General features: G+C 37.8%; 3 protein-coding genes across 4 annotated transcripts; all 3 read left to right on the top strand.

The window, feature by feature from the left end:
- The first annotated feature begins 666 nt into the window (after positions 1-666).
- Positions 667-5895, top strand: smpd5 (sphingomyelin phosphodiesterase 5). 2 transcript variants are annotated; one of them, XM_044117633.1, is made up of 8 exons: positions 668-874; positions 1687-2865; positions 3803-3878; positions 3954-4094; positions 4213-4302; positions 4380-4443; positions 4561-4720; positions 4874-5895. In XM_044117633.1, exons 2-8 carry the CDS (start codon positions 1783-1785, stop codon positions 4979-4981), a joined length of 1722 nt encoding a protein of 573 aa, XP_043973568.1. In that variant the 5' UTR covers positions 668-874; positions 1687-1782; the 3' UTR covers positions 4982-5895. The 2 variants fall into 2 exon arrangements, with proteins under 2 accessions (XP_043973567.1, XP_043973568.1); XM_044117632.1 differs by lacking the exon at positions 4874-5895 and having other exon boundaries at positions 667-874; positions 4561-4865.
- Positions 5896-6589: 694 nt separating this feature from the next.
- malsu1 (mitochondrial assembly of ribosomal large subunit 1) lies at positions 6590-8090 on the top strand. Its single transcript, XM_044117636.1, has 4 exons — positions 6590-6974; positions 7385-7560; positions 7658-7739; positions 7818-8090. Exons 1-4 carry the CDS (start codon positions 6668-6670, stop codon positions 8042-8044), a joined length of 792 nt encoding a protein of 263 aa, XP_043973571.1. The 5' UTR covers positions 6590-6667; the 3' UTR covers positions 8045-8090.
- Positions 8091-12522: 4432 nt separating this feature from the next.
- Positions 12523-13748, top strand: LOC122831452 (peptide YY-like). The gene is made up of 4 exons (XM_044117637.1): positions 12523-12596; positions 12752-12934; positions 13037-13126; positions 13641-13748. Exons 2-4 carry the CDS (start codon positions 12771-12773, stop codon positions 13663-13665), a joined length of 279 nt encoding a protein of 92 aa, XP_043973572.1. The 5' UTR covers positions 12523-12596; positions 12752-12770; the 3' UTR covers positions 13666-13748.
- Positions 13749-14820: the final 1072 nt, after the last annotated feature.

Here is a 14820-nt window from a genome sequence, read left to right as displayed (position 1 = left end):
CTTTCTAAACTTTAAAAACAGATCTTTGAATGTAAACTTGATGTTTGCGAAGGTGACTTTCCCAAGGGTTCTCCATACTGGAAACTATTTATTTAGAAAGAAAAATTACTAAGTTACACAATAAGATCAACACTTGTTAAGAGTTTATTACAAGACATTGGAGACTTTTTTTATATTATTACATATATTTTCTATTTTTTAGAAAATATATGTAGAGAAAGTTCTTCAGTATTGTACAAGATTGTCAGAAATGTTTAGATATAATATATTGCTTATTTTTACACAAATTAGTTTTTGGTCTGTACTGTATTTCTTGTCAGACATGTAAAGAAATTGAATAAAAGACAAGAAGTGTGATAATTGACAGATTGCGCTTTAAAGAATAAATTTTTAGAAGTTAATAGAATATAATATGCGCTACTGATTTAAAAGGGGAAATTGCCTATTTCCTGACAAGCTTCGCATCCTCGAGTTAAATTTTAGTAAATACAAACAACCATCAGCGATATTAAATTAATCGGGGGGAAAACAGCACAGAGTTACAGATTTTAATATATCTTAAAAGGACATGAAGTAAGGGAGCCTTGAGCTGATATCCGATTATTTTATGAACAGTGGAAAATGACGGGGCACAAACGTGACTGGCAACAACGACGGGGGCGTGGCCTAAATTCAGCCGGGACAGGAAGGGCTTTTTTACTCTTCAAAGTGCTGCTTTCGCGTCTCGGTTATTCTGATTTCCCCTCAAAGCCAGCATGCTCGAGGTGAATATTTGATATATGAAAAACAACAATAGATATGATGCCACTAGTACACCAGCAGTGTTTATAATGAATGGGTCCATCACACGGACTTCCGATTTTGTCCCGTTCAGGTAAGACCATTGGATCAAATCATCAAAAGACAGCAAAGCAGTTTAAGCTAGCTGCCCTCCCTTATAGACAAAGGTGATTGAGGTTACGGAATGTGAATGATGTGTTATAAACCATGTGAAAAGCGTAACCCTTCATTAGTATTATGTTATGATCTCGGTCTGACGTTTTGGAGGCTTGTTATGAATTTTTGTTTTAAGTGAAGCGGTTCACTGGGCGTCGAATGGAAGATCAGATTAAGAAATGTCCTAACTTGGAGAATGTGCTTTACCTAAAATAATTTAAATTTCAATTAAAATGTTGCAGAGCAAGTTTAGAGAAGAGTTAAGCTGTGCCTCACCCAGCCGTTGCAGACGGTGTATTTCATGTGTAAATCCACACAAGGCAAGGGTGCGGTGCTCAGATCAAAAATAACAACACCTTACAGATGGATTAAACTATGTCCATATTCACTGATGATTTTAAAGGGCAACATGACTATTTTTGCACTGTTTTTAATTGTGACTCTTGGTATAACCATACTTTGAAGGAGTGGGGCTGTTAAAGTATTCACTTTTAAACTTTTTGTCATTTTATCTGTATATTAGAGCAGCAAGTGTATTTTATTAAGACTTTTTATAACAACATTAGCTAGTACATAGGCCTGCATTTTTTTTTAGCGAAATGCAATGTAATTCTGTGACTCTGAATTTTCCACTACATGCACGGACATGCAGTCAAAAACTAGTTTTTCCTGGGTACAGTGTGCTGCAAAAGTATTTCTGTTTGCAAGTAGAAGGACACGCCAAATTTATAGTCTCCTTTTCTCTTTTAGCATCTCTGGGGAGAGAGATTTACCTCTGGAATAAGGCCACAGCAGGATATCTGGATGCCGTTCAACCTTGTTTTTGTTTAGAGACAACGGGGAGCCATGGTTCTACGGGCATCTCCATTCCCAAACGGGTTTGTTGCTGGCATCCACGCCATAGGATGGGCATTAATTGTGCCATGCTTCTGGTATCTTGACCGCGTTATTGCTGTGTGCAAGTCCACCACAAAGGAGATAAGGGAGCGACAGGAGACAGAATGCTACCTCCACCCCCTCAAGGTATTCTTCGGCTCTATTTTCTTCTTCATTTTCTTCCTCCTCACAGCCCCCTTGGCTTTCCTGGGATTTTTGCTCTGGGCGCCGCTTCAGGCCTGCCGCCGGCCGTTTTCCTACCACAGAGTGGAACCGACCTCAGCAGAGAGAGAGACAAACAGAGGCTTTGAGCAAACAGGAAAGGCAACCTTTACCTTCGCCTCGGCCAATCTGTGTCTCTTACCAGACAGCCTGGCTCGCTTCAACAACCTGGGCCACACCCAGCAGAGGGCGTACGAGATCGGCAAGCGTATCGCGGAGAGCGTTGTCCGACCCAATGTGATAATCACGGTGGAATCTCCCAGCAGCTGCGGCCCTGTCAGCCCCTCTGACAGCATCATCCCCAGAGCATGCTCAAACACAGACAGAGGCTTGGAGGGGCCATCTCAACCCACAGGAGATCATCGGTCGGACCCAACCGAAAGTTCGGCATCCTCTGATGATGCAGAGGAAGCGCTGACCGAACCGTCCTCTTCCCAACTGAATTATAATGAGAACTCCAACAAACAGGGTCAGTCTGACCGCAAGAGTCCTGCTGTTTTGTTCTCCCAGCGTACTCGTCAGCAGGATGAGGAACCCTGGGAGGTGTCACCCTTCTTTCCAGCCAATATCGACATACTGTGTCTGGAAGAGGTGTTTGATAAGAGAGCTGCTAAAAAGCTCAGCAATGCACTTAAACCATTGTTTGGACACATACTGCACGACGTCGGCGTGTACGCCTGCCAGCCGCCGTGCAGATGTTCTGCCTTTAAGTTCTTCAACAGTGGTCTGTTCATGGCCAGTAGGTTTCCGGTGCTGGAGGCCCAGTACCACTGGTTTCCCAACAGCCGTGGGGAAGACGCTCTGGCCGCCAAGGGTCTGCTCTCCACTAAGGTGCCTTATTAATCTGACAATAAATTGTTTTTTATTCATGAGTTGAGGAATGTACTAGTATATCAGCTGCCTGAGCTAATCTATTAGAAGAGATTGAGTCACAAACATCTAAAAAGATCCTAAATAGTTAAACATGCTGGTTCAACTAAATAACCTTTTCTTCCTGATTAAGGCACAAAATGCTACATAAGTAATCCAAACAGGTTATTAAGTTAAATTAATTTAAAAAACTGTTGGAACTAAAGGTGCAACAATCAAAATATTCCCGACCGAAATTGATTTTGATTTTATTCTGAAAACTATCCTGCTAATTCTATTTTGTTTTTAGTTTAAAGGCTATAATGCACAATAGAGAAACCTTATGTGTTTAATAACACATAAGGTATTTAATCCATCAGAGATTGGAGGAAAATTAACCCCATTTATGCATCGAAGCATGTGGGGATCTGTTTTTTATTAAACTTACAACAGTACAAGCTGTTGGGTGATTTGTTTATACTTCAAAAAAATGCTGGGAAGTCTTAGTTTGCATATAATGAACCAGAAAAAAAATGCTGATTTTTTTAGCATTTTACCTACCATTTGTCGATCTAGCTAACTAACTGGGACCACAACACATGTCCACTGTTAAGTACGGTGAAGCATCTGTGATGCTGTGGGCCTCTTGCTTGGCTCTGGGAATCCTCTTAAGAGTACCCAGGAGTCTGAATGATCAAGAGAGATTGTCTGAAGAGGAATAAGAAGATTATTCTCCCTGTATGCTCCAATCTGCCAAGTAAGAGGAGAGATGTATTGTCAAAATAAGACTTATCAGGTTATTAGTTTGTATTTTTCTATTTAAGCTATATAAATGCCTTCAAATTAAAGGTTGGGTTGTCTTTTTAGAAGTTAAATTTGCTTTGATGCTCCTCAAACCCCATGATTTGAACATTTTCAGGTTCTAATCGGGCAGAATCAGAAGCAGAAGAAAGTGGTTGGCTATTTCAACTGCACACATCTTCATGCACCGGAGGGTGAGCGCCAGTTTCATATTTGGTTCGATCAGATAGCCTCACGTTCTTAAACAACGTTCCCTGTGTTGTCCGCAGGTGAGGGGAAGATTCGCTGTGACCAGCTGGACATGGTCACCAGGTGGATCGGGGAATTCCAGGCCGCCCACAAACAGCCTGATGAGGAGGTGGTTTTTGATGTTCTCTGCGGGGATTTTAACTTTGATAACTGCTCACCTGGTATGTCTCATTTGTAGTTATAGCTGGTATTGTGTTAAGATTTTGGACATTTTCCAGAGGGCTATTTTAAAGCTCATTTTAGACCTATTTGAATAAGCATGTAATCTGTCCTGTGTAGATGATGTTCTGGAACAGAACCACAGTTTGTTTGAGGAGTACAGAGATCCATGCAGAGCAGAAGCTGGAAAAGAGAAGCCCTGGGTTATTGGTTGGTATTATTTACGTCTTTTAAAGCTAGACTACATACAGCGCATACAGACTGTGTTTTGTTTTCCCTAACCAAAGGTACTCTGCTAGAGCAGCCTTCTTTGTATGAGGAGGATGTGAACTCCCCAGAAATGCTACAAAGGTATTTTATTTCTAGCTTTCTTCTGTTTACTGAGGCAGAAATATGATGAGAGTAGCGTTATTTAAATTTAGAGTATTCACTGTGACAAACTGCTTTCTTTTCTTTGTGTCTCTGTAGGACTTTGGTAACAGAGGAGGTGAGGAAGCAGTATATCTCTCCTCCTGTTCCTAAACAGGGTGTTCCTCTGGTTTACCCAGAACCCGGCCAGCCTTGGATTGGGCGTCGGATTGATTACATTCTCTACCGGGAAACCTCTATTTCAAAGCTCTGCAGAACAGTACGTTCACTGTTGAGTTGTTTTCTTACTCTGCTCTGTTCCCGTTTAACCCATGTTCCTCCTCATTCTAGAAAATGGCCTAATAAAGTGAGAGTTCATAATATATTAACAAAGCTAAACTGACATATTTTGGGTTTGCTTTTACCCATGCAGGAACTGGAAGAGGTGACCTTCATATCTCAGCTGGCTGGTCTTACTGATCATATTCCTGTTGGCTTGAAACTGAAAGTCAGTTTGAACTCTGACTATGATGATGAATGAGAGCTAATTTTAAAGAGCGGAGGCCAAATGTACACAATTTTACACAGTTTTACGTTAAACTGTTTATTGACATACTTGAATTTGTAATTTTAGAAAAACTTTTAGCCACTGGTAAGTTTGTGACACAGGTGGAACTTAGTTTTTTTAAATATTTATTTATTGTTTCACATTTCATATGCATTTTATACATTTAGAGCTGCTCAGAGTGGTTGCATTTATCTTTATAAAGCTACATTTTGAATCAGCGGAAAAGAAAATTCTTAAATAAATTAAAAGGACTGCTTTCGGTTTTCTATCTGGCTATAATGTGTCATCTAATATGATGTCATATCTGACTATTAAACTCATTGATCATAGGTGCCACTGAGTTCATAAAGTTTGCATGCATGGTGGGTTTGTGTATTTATAGGTTGATTTGATAATATCACTCAGAATAGATTAATATGATCAGAATAATTAGGATGATTACTAAGAGATTAGATTATGTCAGATTGGTTTAGATTGGGCTGCACAGTGGCGCAGTTGGTAGAGCTGTTGCCTTGCAGCAAGAAGGTCCTGGGTTTGATTTCCTGCCCGGGATCTTTCTGCATGGAGTTTGCATGTTCTCCCTGTGCATGTGTGGGTTCTCTTCGGGTTCTCCGGCTTCCTCCCACAGTCCAAAAAACATGACTGTCAGGTTAATTGGTTTCTCTAAATTCTCCCTAGGTGTGAGTGTGTGTGTGCATGGTTGGTTGTCTTGTATGTCTTTGTGTTGCCTGGCGACCTGTCCAGGGTGTACCCCGCCTCTCGCCCGGGACGCAGCTGGAGATAGGCACCAGCAACCCTCCCGACCCCATTTAGGGAAGAAGGGTGTAAAGAAAATGGATGGATGGTTTAGATTGTTTTTTTTAAATAAATGATATAACTTAAAAATGCTCCTTTGTGTCTTCTCATGTTGTGTTCTTCAGCTGTTTAATGATTATCACGATTTTATGCTATAAAACATCTATATGCGATTTAAAAAAAAACACTTATACGATATCTATAAGGGAGCAGCATTTTTTCATGGGACTGTTCAAGAGAAATGCAGTGTACTCATTGTTAATTTTATACAGTTAAACCCCAAATTATTCATAGTCCTTTAAGATATAATATTAATGTAAATAAAATCATTTAAATGATCTTTTTAAAATTTCTACTTCTTTTACTTTGTTTCATTATCATGTTTAATTTTCAATCACAAACAACCTTCTTGGTTGAATTTAAAAAGTATTTAATCAAATGCCACCAGAAGGACAGTGAGTATTTCTTACTTTAACTGTTAGTCTCAACAAATCAATGAAACAAAAAATTAAAATATTACTATCTATTTACTACAGATGACTAGTATATCGTGATTCTAATTAAGTAATTAAACATGTTACTCTGAAACTGCTCATTGTGTTAGGACTTGTTTCACTCTATCATAAGTCAAGATAAACCATTTAAAGCTGGTTTATAATCCTACCTTTTAAAATACAGCCAGTGCTGTTTGATATTATTCTCCGACAGGTGGCGGTACTTCCAGTTATTTTGTTCACCGAATTGAAAACAACGAAGAACTGTACAAAACCAATCAGAATCCAAAGACAAGATCCACTTCCCGTTTTTACCACCCGTAGGGAACTTTAGCAGAGAGCGACTGTTTTGCTCTGTAGCTTAAAAATCATGAATGTTCTGTGTAGATCCAGGATATTGGTAACTTCAGTTTGTCGGAAGAGTAGTTTAATAGATCAGTCGGCTGTTTCTAGATCCACGAGTTTGATATTCAAAGCCCAGTGCCACAGACTTGCTGTTAATTTATCCTCATGTCAACAACGCTGGCGTTACGGAGCGTGTCTCAAGTGTCCCTTTGAGTCAAAAAGACGCTACACAGACAGAGGTGAGGGCAGACTCACAGAAAGACCGGAGAAATTAGAGGACGAAACCGAGGAGGTGGAAGATAACAGGAGTAACTCTAACTCCCAGAACCAGGGTAAGATATATTTATCTGATATAATAACAAAGCATGTTATTATAGCAAGCATGATTTTTCCCCCCACTGTATAAATGTGATAAAATGATCCAGAAAATGAAAGACTCATAAAATTATGGGAACATGCTGTTTGTTGCTAATCAAGGCAAAATTAGCCACTTTCTGTCATTTATTGGTGATTGACTAGTCCAGCACTGTTTTTTTATTTTCTTATGTACTAAATATTTTTAATAGATCCTAGTTATTTTTACTATTATTACTATTAAAAGTATTTATTTTTCAACTTGCTTTCTGAAATCTAATATAGGATACTTTATAATAATAATAATAAACAGTCAAATTAATTCATTATGAAAGTCAGACAGTCTTAAAAATCCTCAAATACTTAAAAATGTTCTTATTTTGTCCAGGATTTTCCGAGGTGTTCTCTCTCGACGTTCTGATCTCTCTTCTGCGTCAAGAAAATGCTGTGGACCTGTGTGTGATTAAAGTGCCGGATCATATTCAATATGCAGATTACTTCATTGTGGTCAGTGGTGTGTCATCAAGACATCTCCGTGCCATGGCTCTTTATGCTATCAAAGTGGTAACTATTCTTGATTTGCTTTCCATTTGATATATTTATAAAAGCAGCCTGCCTACATTTGTTTTCAAAGTCAGTACTAAGACTTGCTCTCCTTCAGTTCAAGTTTATGAGGAACCATGGAGAGCCACATGTCAAGTTTGAAGGCAAAGATGCAGAGGACTGGATATGTGTTGACTTTGGTGCGTAAATCTCCTAAAGAAAATGTTTTTTCCCTACTGGTGTTGCTGTTTTAAAAGTAGATTTTGTTTCTTTCTCAGGTAAAATGGTTGTTCACTTCATGTTGCCTGAGACCAGAGAAGTGTATGAACTGGAGAAACTGTGGACTTTGCGTACCTATGACGAGCAGCTGAAGAAAATTCCTGCAGAGAAGCTGCCAGAAGACTTTATATTATTTATAACGAATTTACAAAATGACTGTGTATTTAAACAGAGCCAGAAGTCGACTAATTCATTTCAATTTTTAGCTGACTTTTTCAGTGATTAGTTGGTGCATGTGCTTTTGTATTAAATAAAAAAAATTAACAAGATCACTCCTTACTTTTTTTTTTTGCATCGCCAATAATAATTTAACCTCAGAATTGATGGTTGTTTGCAAACATGATTCTAATTCAATCAGTCAATTAACCATTATTTACATATATTCTGTGGGAAATGTACATGAATATATAGTGAACAGGTAAAATTAGTCTGTAGGACTGAGGAAAAGCTGTTTTTTTGTGATCAGGAGGAAATAAAAGATTTAAACATAAATGCTATAGATAGATAGATAGCAACACTATTTTATCTTGCACACCCCTAGTGAGTTTTTTAAGGATCTTTTTGAATTTTTCAGCAGTGGAAGTTAAGCAACATTATTTTTTTATTCAGAACTCCCATTTACAATGTTAACATTTCAAAGTATCTGTAGGGATGGAGAGTGGTTCCAGTTAACTTCATCTAGAAAGTTGTGCAATAGCAGATTATAACAGTTTGCACACCGTGCGACCTTCCAATTATTGGACTGACTCACAGCAGTTTGATGGGTACAAAAAGAGGGATGGAAGGTAATCAAAGCCAACAATTTCAAATTGACGTTTTCTACTTGTTCAAACAGTTTGGAGCATACAAGAAAAACAATGTTGTTAGCTAAACTTTTGCATACAACATGGTTTAACTCAGCACTTAAATTGATTGAAAGCCTGACCTCTAGCTAAAGTTCAAGTTGCATTATTAATTTTGCAAAGCACTGTATAACACATAGCATACTAATATAACCCTATATAACTTTATAATATAAGGTTATATATATGTAGCCACAGCTACACTTCATTGACTTATTGTCAGGTGATATGCCTGTGCAAACCTCCTGCTTGAAAACTTTTGTACAACTTAATTTTCAAAAATGAGGCCTGGTGACGTGTTTTTACCACATTCTGTGTTGTGGTATCAGTCCAGGTCACTTTGTCCCCTTTATCTGCATGTTTGCAGATTTAACTGGTTCTCTAGCCACAGCTGTACGTGTTGTTTTGACTCATATACTGATATTCACTCTTGACTGTTTGAAGATGCATAAATGCCTTTTTCCATTTTCCAGTATTGGAAGACAGTATTGTCTTCCAATACTGTCATACTGTCTTGTTCCTGTATAACAAACTCTTAGGAATAAAGAAATATCAAATAAGTTTCAACAAGCAACTATTTTAAATTGCACTGATTTTGTATTCGGAGGTCTATAAACATGCCAATTACTTAAGGTTTATAAATGTTTTGTTTCTAGTTATGCTGTATAATATAAGCTTATCTCTGGTGAACTTTCAGGAACACTGACATGCAAAAGAAATTTTCCACTCAGATTTTGCTGTGTGACATAACGATGTCATTAGCCATGCAGCCGTTTTACCTACTGTTGTGTGGTCATTAGGAGTCGACTTGTTGATGGAGTAGATTATGAGGAAAGGGGCGATTAGTTATAGCATTCTGCAAGCAGCAGTGGCAGACTTTCTCTCCTGCATGAGTTGTTTTTGTATAAAGGTGCAGCACGCTGCCCTAAATGGATCATTTCATGCAACATAAATGAACAAAGCCAACATAAAGCTTTCCATCCTATACTTGTGTGTATGTGACAACTTAATGTTCTGCAGAGAAAACAGGCAGGATAATGGGCAGCTGTTTTATCACTCTCTCAGTATGCATCTATTGGGGAATTAATCATTCATCTCCCAGCGCCTCAGAACACTTTTGTGGCCACTGTTGTCCACACTGTTGGGATTCCTGGGCTATTTTAACATCAAGCAAAATATGCTTTGATCAAAGCCATTCCATCGTAGCCGTAGCCTTAGAGATTGTTGCCTTTCCAGACACTGAACCTCCACCACAGTTTAGTCTGTTGCAGCCTTTTATGTTTTTCCTGTAATGATTTTTGGAAATATGTTTTTTTCTAAAATAAACATATTTTAGAAAAAGCTTCTAAATATGTTTTAGAGACATTTTTAGAGTATCTAAAAATAGAATTAGAGTATCTGCAGTATCTTTATCATGATACTGCCATCACACAATGTTTCGTGGTGTGACAAAGGTGAATTCAGTGTGATATTTTAGTGTTAGTGATAGTTTTCAGCCTCACGTTATCTTTTGCACACAGGCCAAATAGTTTCATTTTAATCTGGTCAGACTAGAACACCTTCAATGGCTGTTTTTGTGCTTCTCTTTTAAAGTAGGTCATGGTGGTGACAACGGTAGGAGTTCGCCTTGCAATCATTGGGTTGCAAGCTCAATTCCTGCTCTGCCTGCCTTTATTACTGGAGTTGGTTGTTTTTGTCAAGCTGCCCCAGGCTGTGGCTACAGTAAACTAGCTTGTCATCATCATTGTGTGAATGTGTGTGTGAACAGAAACGTCTGATTTTGGGGCTTGAACAGCGCTACGTAAGTTTGATATAATTTAATTTCATTGGATTGAAATGAAATCGCAGCACATGAGATAGTCAAATATATTTTTCTCCTGATGTCACCTAACTGAAATTGCCCTCAAAACAAATTGCTTTCAATCAGTTGCGTTATCTATGTGAGATTCAAAGTATTTGTGTGTGATGCTTCTGTTTATGTAGTTTGGAGGCTGCCTGTTGCTCTTTGGAATACTTTAATAGCTTTAAAACATTTGACATGTCAAAAACATTTTACACAATTTTGTTAAATTTGATGGTGATGGATGGGAATTCACTTATGTCTGAGCGCTCCTTGATCTTCACTAACTGTTTGTTCACTAACGTTCTATGACAAAATACTGAGGTTTTCATGGAACAGCTGTATCTAAGCTGAGATCAAGTATGTCACATGTCAGATTTTTATTTAAAAACAAAGAACTCTACTCTTATGCACAAATATGTTCTTGTTCCTGTTCTATTGCATAAAATATGAAAAGAAATTGATATCATTAGTCAAAATGTCATACATTGTATTTGTTGAAAGAACACAGACGATGTCTCTTGTACCAAACAGCACACTCGGGAGACTCTACATTGTAACCACCTGGTCCATGTTTGTCTGCCAAACACAGTGAATCAGATGTACAACATTGAGCAGATTCTCTGCACAGCATGTGTTTATTTTCCAAGGAAAATTTTAAATTGTCAAAGAGAAAGTCAGCTTTGTGCTATTTAGCTGTTATTTTATTGCTTTCACTGCCAGAATCCAGAGTGACAACTGAACAGGAATAAAAGAAGACACTGAACACCATGACATGTTGACAATATGATTGGTTTTATCAACAGAAAATGAAGCTTTTGTTGCTTATCACCGTCAAAAGGCAACTTGGAAATTATATAAAATTGTTGATACACGGCTATGTGTGTTTTATATAACATCTCAATATTTATTGAAAAATGTGAAACAAAAAAATATATATATATTTTCACTTTTGTATGTTCTGTTCATGTGAGACCTGTGCTAAAGTTCAGGTCTGTCATAGATAACAGCAGCACTCATCTCCTGTCAAATTTCACTTGAGTGCTCCTCAAAGAAAATAGTTGCCATTAGGCTTGTCTTACCATTTAGAGGGCTGAGAGCAACTTGTGCCCTCCATCACCTGAAATTAGAAGTTTGTGGGTTTGTCTGATTTGCTGAGCGGTTTTCTTGTTGTTTGGAATGGTTTGAACCTGCACAGTCTGGTACGGATCAGAATTGCCAACCTAAATCAACTATGTGTCAGTTAGTGCAGAAAAACCACGAGTGCAACTGTTTCGTATCCCTGTTGATTCCAGAGATGTGTTTATGGCTATAGCTGGACTGCTTGAGTGTGATTATGAGGCATTACAACGGAAGAAAAAGCTGCTTTCATTAGTTTGTAAGATAGAGGAGCTTATCTGGATGTTTTCTCAATCAGCTGTAGCATCATCTAACCAGGCACATGCAGCTTTCAAACATCAGCCATGGAAAAAGCTTCATATCATTAGTTTTATTCAAGAATATCAAGCAGGATGGGATCATCTAATCTAATTACTGTGAGAATTTTCTTTATAAGAAAATGTGCTGTTTTAACCCCATAATCAATGCCTAATAAAGTTAAAATACAAAAAAAAAAAAAAAAGAATTCATGATGTCTCACTTCAATAATTAAATTTCCAACCAGCTGCACAGGACTCAGAGATCTTGCAAAACATTAATTTGTGGTACTATAAAGCAGAAATAATTAATTACTCACACTGTGAATTTCTAATGTGGCTCATCTGAAATTATTTAAACGAAACAATGGGGCATATGTAGTCTATCACGTCAAACAACTTTTTAATGAACCCAATGCCGACACCTTTTGTGTTTTCATAATGGAACTGTGCATCTCCATTTTATTTCACTGCTCGGCCATCACAGGTTTAATTAAGCTAATGAGGCAACAGATATTTCTCAGGAGTGGCTTTGAAGGAAAATGAAATCAGCCCCTCCGCCACCCCCTCTCCTCATGCTCTGCGCTCACTATAAAAGACAGGGCAACGTTGGGAATCTGCAACAGGAGCTCGTGAACAAACAAGAAAACCCACAACGGCACTTTTATCAAATTATCAAGAGTAAGGAAGTTTTCTGTTTCATCTCAGGTGAAACTTCATTTTTGACAAGAAATCTGGAATACCTTTTGATTTAAACTGTATATTCTGTGTTGGTGTAAAATCTTTTTGCTTAGTAAGCATTTGCTGGGTTCCCCCCCCCCTAAATTTGAACCTAGGACACACTCCAACGCTGTGATGTCGCCAACTCTTCTGGCTCTTTGCTTGCTGGCATGTTTCCTCTCCGGCAGAGATGCTTATCCAGTCAAGCCTGCCAATCCCCGGGAAGGAGCTCCGCCTGAGGAGCTTGCCAAGTATTACTCTGCACTGAGACATTATATCAATCTCATTACAAGACAGAGGTAAGTTTTTAAATGTCTTTTATATTTTCTTAAGTGCCTTTGATCACCTGAGTTTATCAAGAAGGTGCTGATGTGATGATTATTTTACTTTTTCATGCACAGGTATGGAAAAAGAGACAACCCAGACACTGTATTTTCTGACCTGTTTGTGAAAGAGAGCACAGAAACTCTTCCAGGATCCAACTATATACGGTAAGAATCTAATTGGCTGAATGATCCGCAACTAAGACACAGAGTTTTACAAATAAAAAAGCAAGAGAAATAGAGATGCAACGATCAATTGATAAGAGATCAGAGTCAGTTGAGCTTTCTTAACTGGTTCTAATCAGTGAGTGGCAGGTTAAATACCGAAAAGTCTGATCTCTTCCACACTAGAACTTTCATCTTTAGGTTTATAAAATGCTCCATGCACTGTAATACTTTTTTGAGCGTAAACAATTGGAATAAAAGTTAGGGACATACACTTTGAGGCATAAATGTGGTCAAATTGATTTCTTCTTCATTTTCAGTTGTATTCAAAAACCACTACCTCTATCAAAAAACCTGCAGAACATGTATTTCTCCATTATGTGGTATAGTCCGAATCGATCAAACTGTGAATCAGTAGGGCAGACGTAAAATGTATCGTTCAGTAAAACTCTGACTGGTGCATGTGTAAAATCAAGACTATCAGTGACTCTGATGAACTTTGTATGTATTCATGTAGATACGAGGGGCTCCCTGGGTGGTGATTCTGCCTGCTTTGTCACGTCCAGAAGATGGTACAATATGTCTCTTACCAACATGGAAGAAATGTGTTTTGCATGAAATAAACTTCATTTGTCTGTCTGTCTGGCTGTGCTCTAATTTATTTGGTGATTTTTGATCGTGGGCGGAGGGACACCAGTTATCACACTAAAATTAAGAGAGGCTTTTTACCGTATATAGGGAGATGGGAATCTTAGCCCTTATGTGACTGCAATTAATGCACTAAATATATGTTTTGTAGTAGAATATAGGTAGAATAGAGATTTATCACTGCTTATCTGAAAACTTGGGGGGAAAAAAGCAGGAAAACAGAGTTTGCAAGAAAAAAATATATAATAATATATCAAACTTATATAGAGCTTTTTAGGAGAGTCAAAGACTCACACATGTAATCAAGTGCAGATTACCTTGGACTTCCTTTGTGTCAAATCTTATTTAGTCATCTGTGAATTCACTAATGTATGCAGGTATCAGTTAGTCTGAAAGCACAACAAAAATCAACGGCTGTCAATAATGGTATGTTAATAGCTCCGATAAATATTTAAATTTCTTTTAATTCAAATATTTTTGAAGCATCTTATAACTCTGCAATAATGTCGATATCCCTCTAAATACCTTACACAGTAAAACAAACAATTTCAACAATTCCTCATCATGCATCAGCTTGGAGTCAAATCGTTCATCTTTGCAGTCTCTGAAGTTACCACATTCAGAGAGATGTCCAGGTAATCTAATCAGAAATTAAAATCATTTGTAGGTGCAGTCCCATCAAACATTTTCACATTTTGCGACACTAGAACGATAAACTTCAATGTAGTTTTATTTCTTTTCATTTTAAATTGATTAACAAAAATAAAGCCTGGTCTCTGAAGGAGTGTAGTGTTGCAGCATGTGTGGCATATAACATCTGCAAATAGGAGATTTAGGTAGATGACAATCCATGTAAATGCCAGTGATTCCCAAAATTGGATTCAAGATCTATTTGGGAAAATACTAATACAAAACAAAGGTAACAAATGTAATTTGTAAATGTAAATGTAATTTATACTGCTAAGTTTCCTTATTGTAATGGATGCATGTATACTTCATTGAGTCCTTTGCTACCTGTAGGACTGAAGCTGATAATTCCAGGAACCACC

Source organism: Gambusia affinis, linkage group LG05 (genome assembly GCF_019740435.1).
Source record: "Gambusia affinis linkage group LG05, SWU_Gaff_1.0, whole genome shotgun sequence".
NCBI lineage: Eukaryota > Metazoa > Chordata > Actinopteri > Cyprinodontiformes > Poeciliidae > Gambusia > Gambusia affinis.
Note: the sequence above shows the minus strand (reverse complement) of the source record. Positions and strands in the feature narration are given on the sequence as shown.

Bases quoted from the DNA above. Each gene is read 5' to 3' on its own strand.
- smpd5 (XM_044117632.1), top strand. From the start codon at position 1,783: ATGGTTCTACGGGCATCTCCATTCCCAAACGGGTTTGTTGCTGGCATC. The intron at 2,866-3,802 runs GTGCCTTATTAA...GAACATTTTCAG, and splicing joins AGGGTCTGCTCTCCACTAAG to GTTCTAATCGGGCAGAATCA. The intron at 4,444-4,560 runs GTATTTTATTTC...GTGTCTCTGTAG, and splicing joins TCCCCAGAAATGCTACAAAG to GACTTTGGTAACAGAGGAGG.
- malsu1 (XM_044117636.1), top strand. From the start codon at position 6,668: ATGAATGTTCTGTGTAGATCCAGGATATTGGTAACTTCAGTTTGTCGG. The intron at 6,975-7,384 runs GTAAGATATATT...TATTTTGTCCAG, and splicing joins CTCTAACTCCCAGAACCAGG to GATTTTCCGAGGTGTTCTCT. The intron at 7,740-7,817 runs GTGCGTAAATCT...TTTCTTTCTCAG, and splicing joins CTGGATATGTGTTGACTTTG to GTAAAATGGTTGTTCACTTC.
- LOC122831452 (XM_044117637.1), top strand. From the start codon at position 12,771: ATGTCGCCAACTCTTCTGGCTCTTTGCTTGCTGGCATGTTTCCTCTCC. The intron at 12,935-13,036 runs GTAAGTTTTTAA...TTTCATGCACAG, and splicing joins AATCTCATTACAAGACAGAG to GTATGGAAAAAGAGACAACC. The intron at 13,127-13,640 runs GTAAGAATCTAA...GTATTCATGTAG, and splicing joins CCAGGATCCAACTATATACG to ATACGAGGGGCTCCCTGGGT.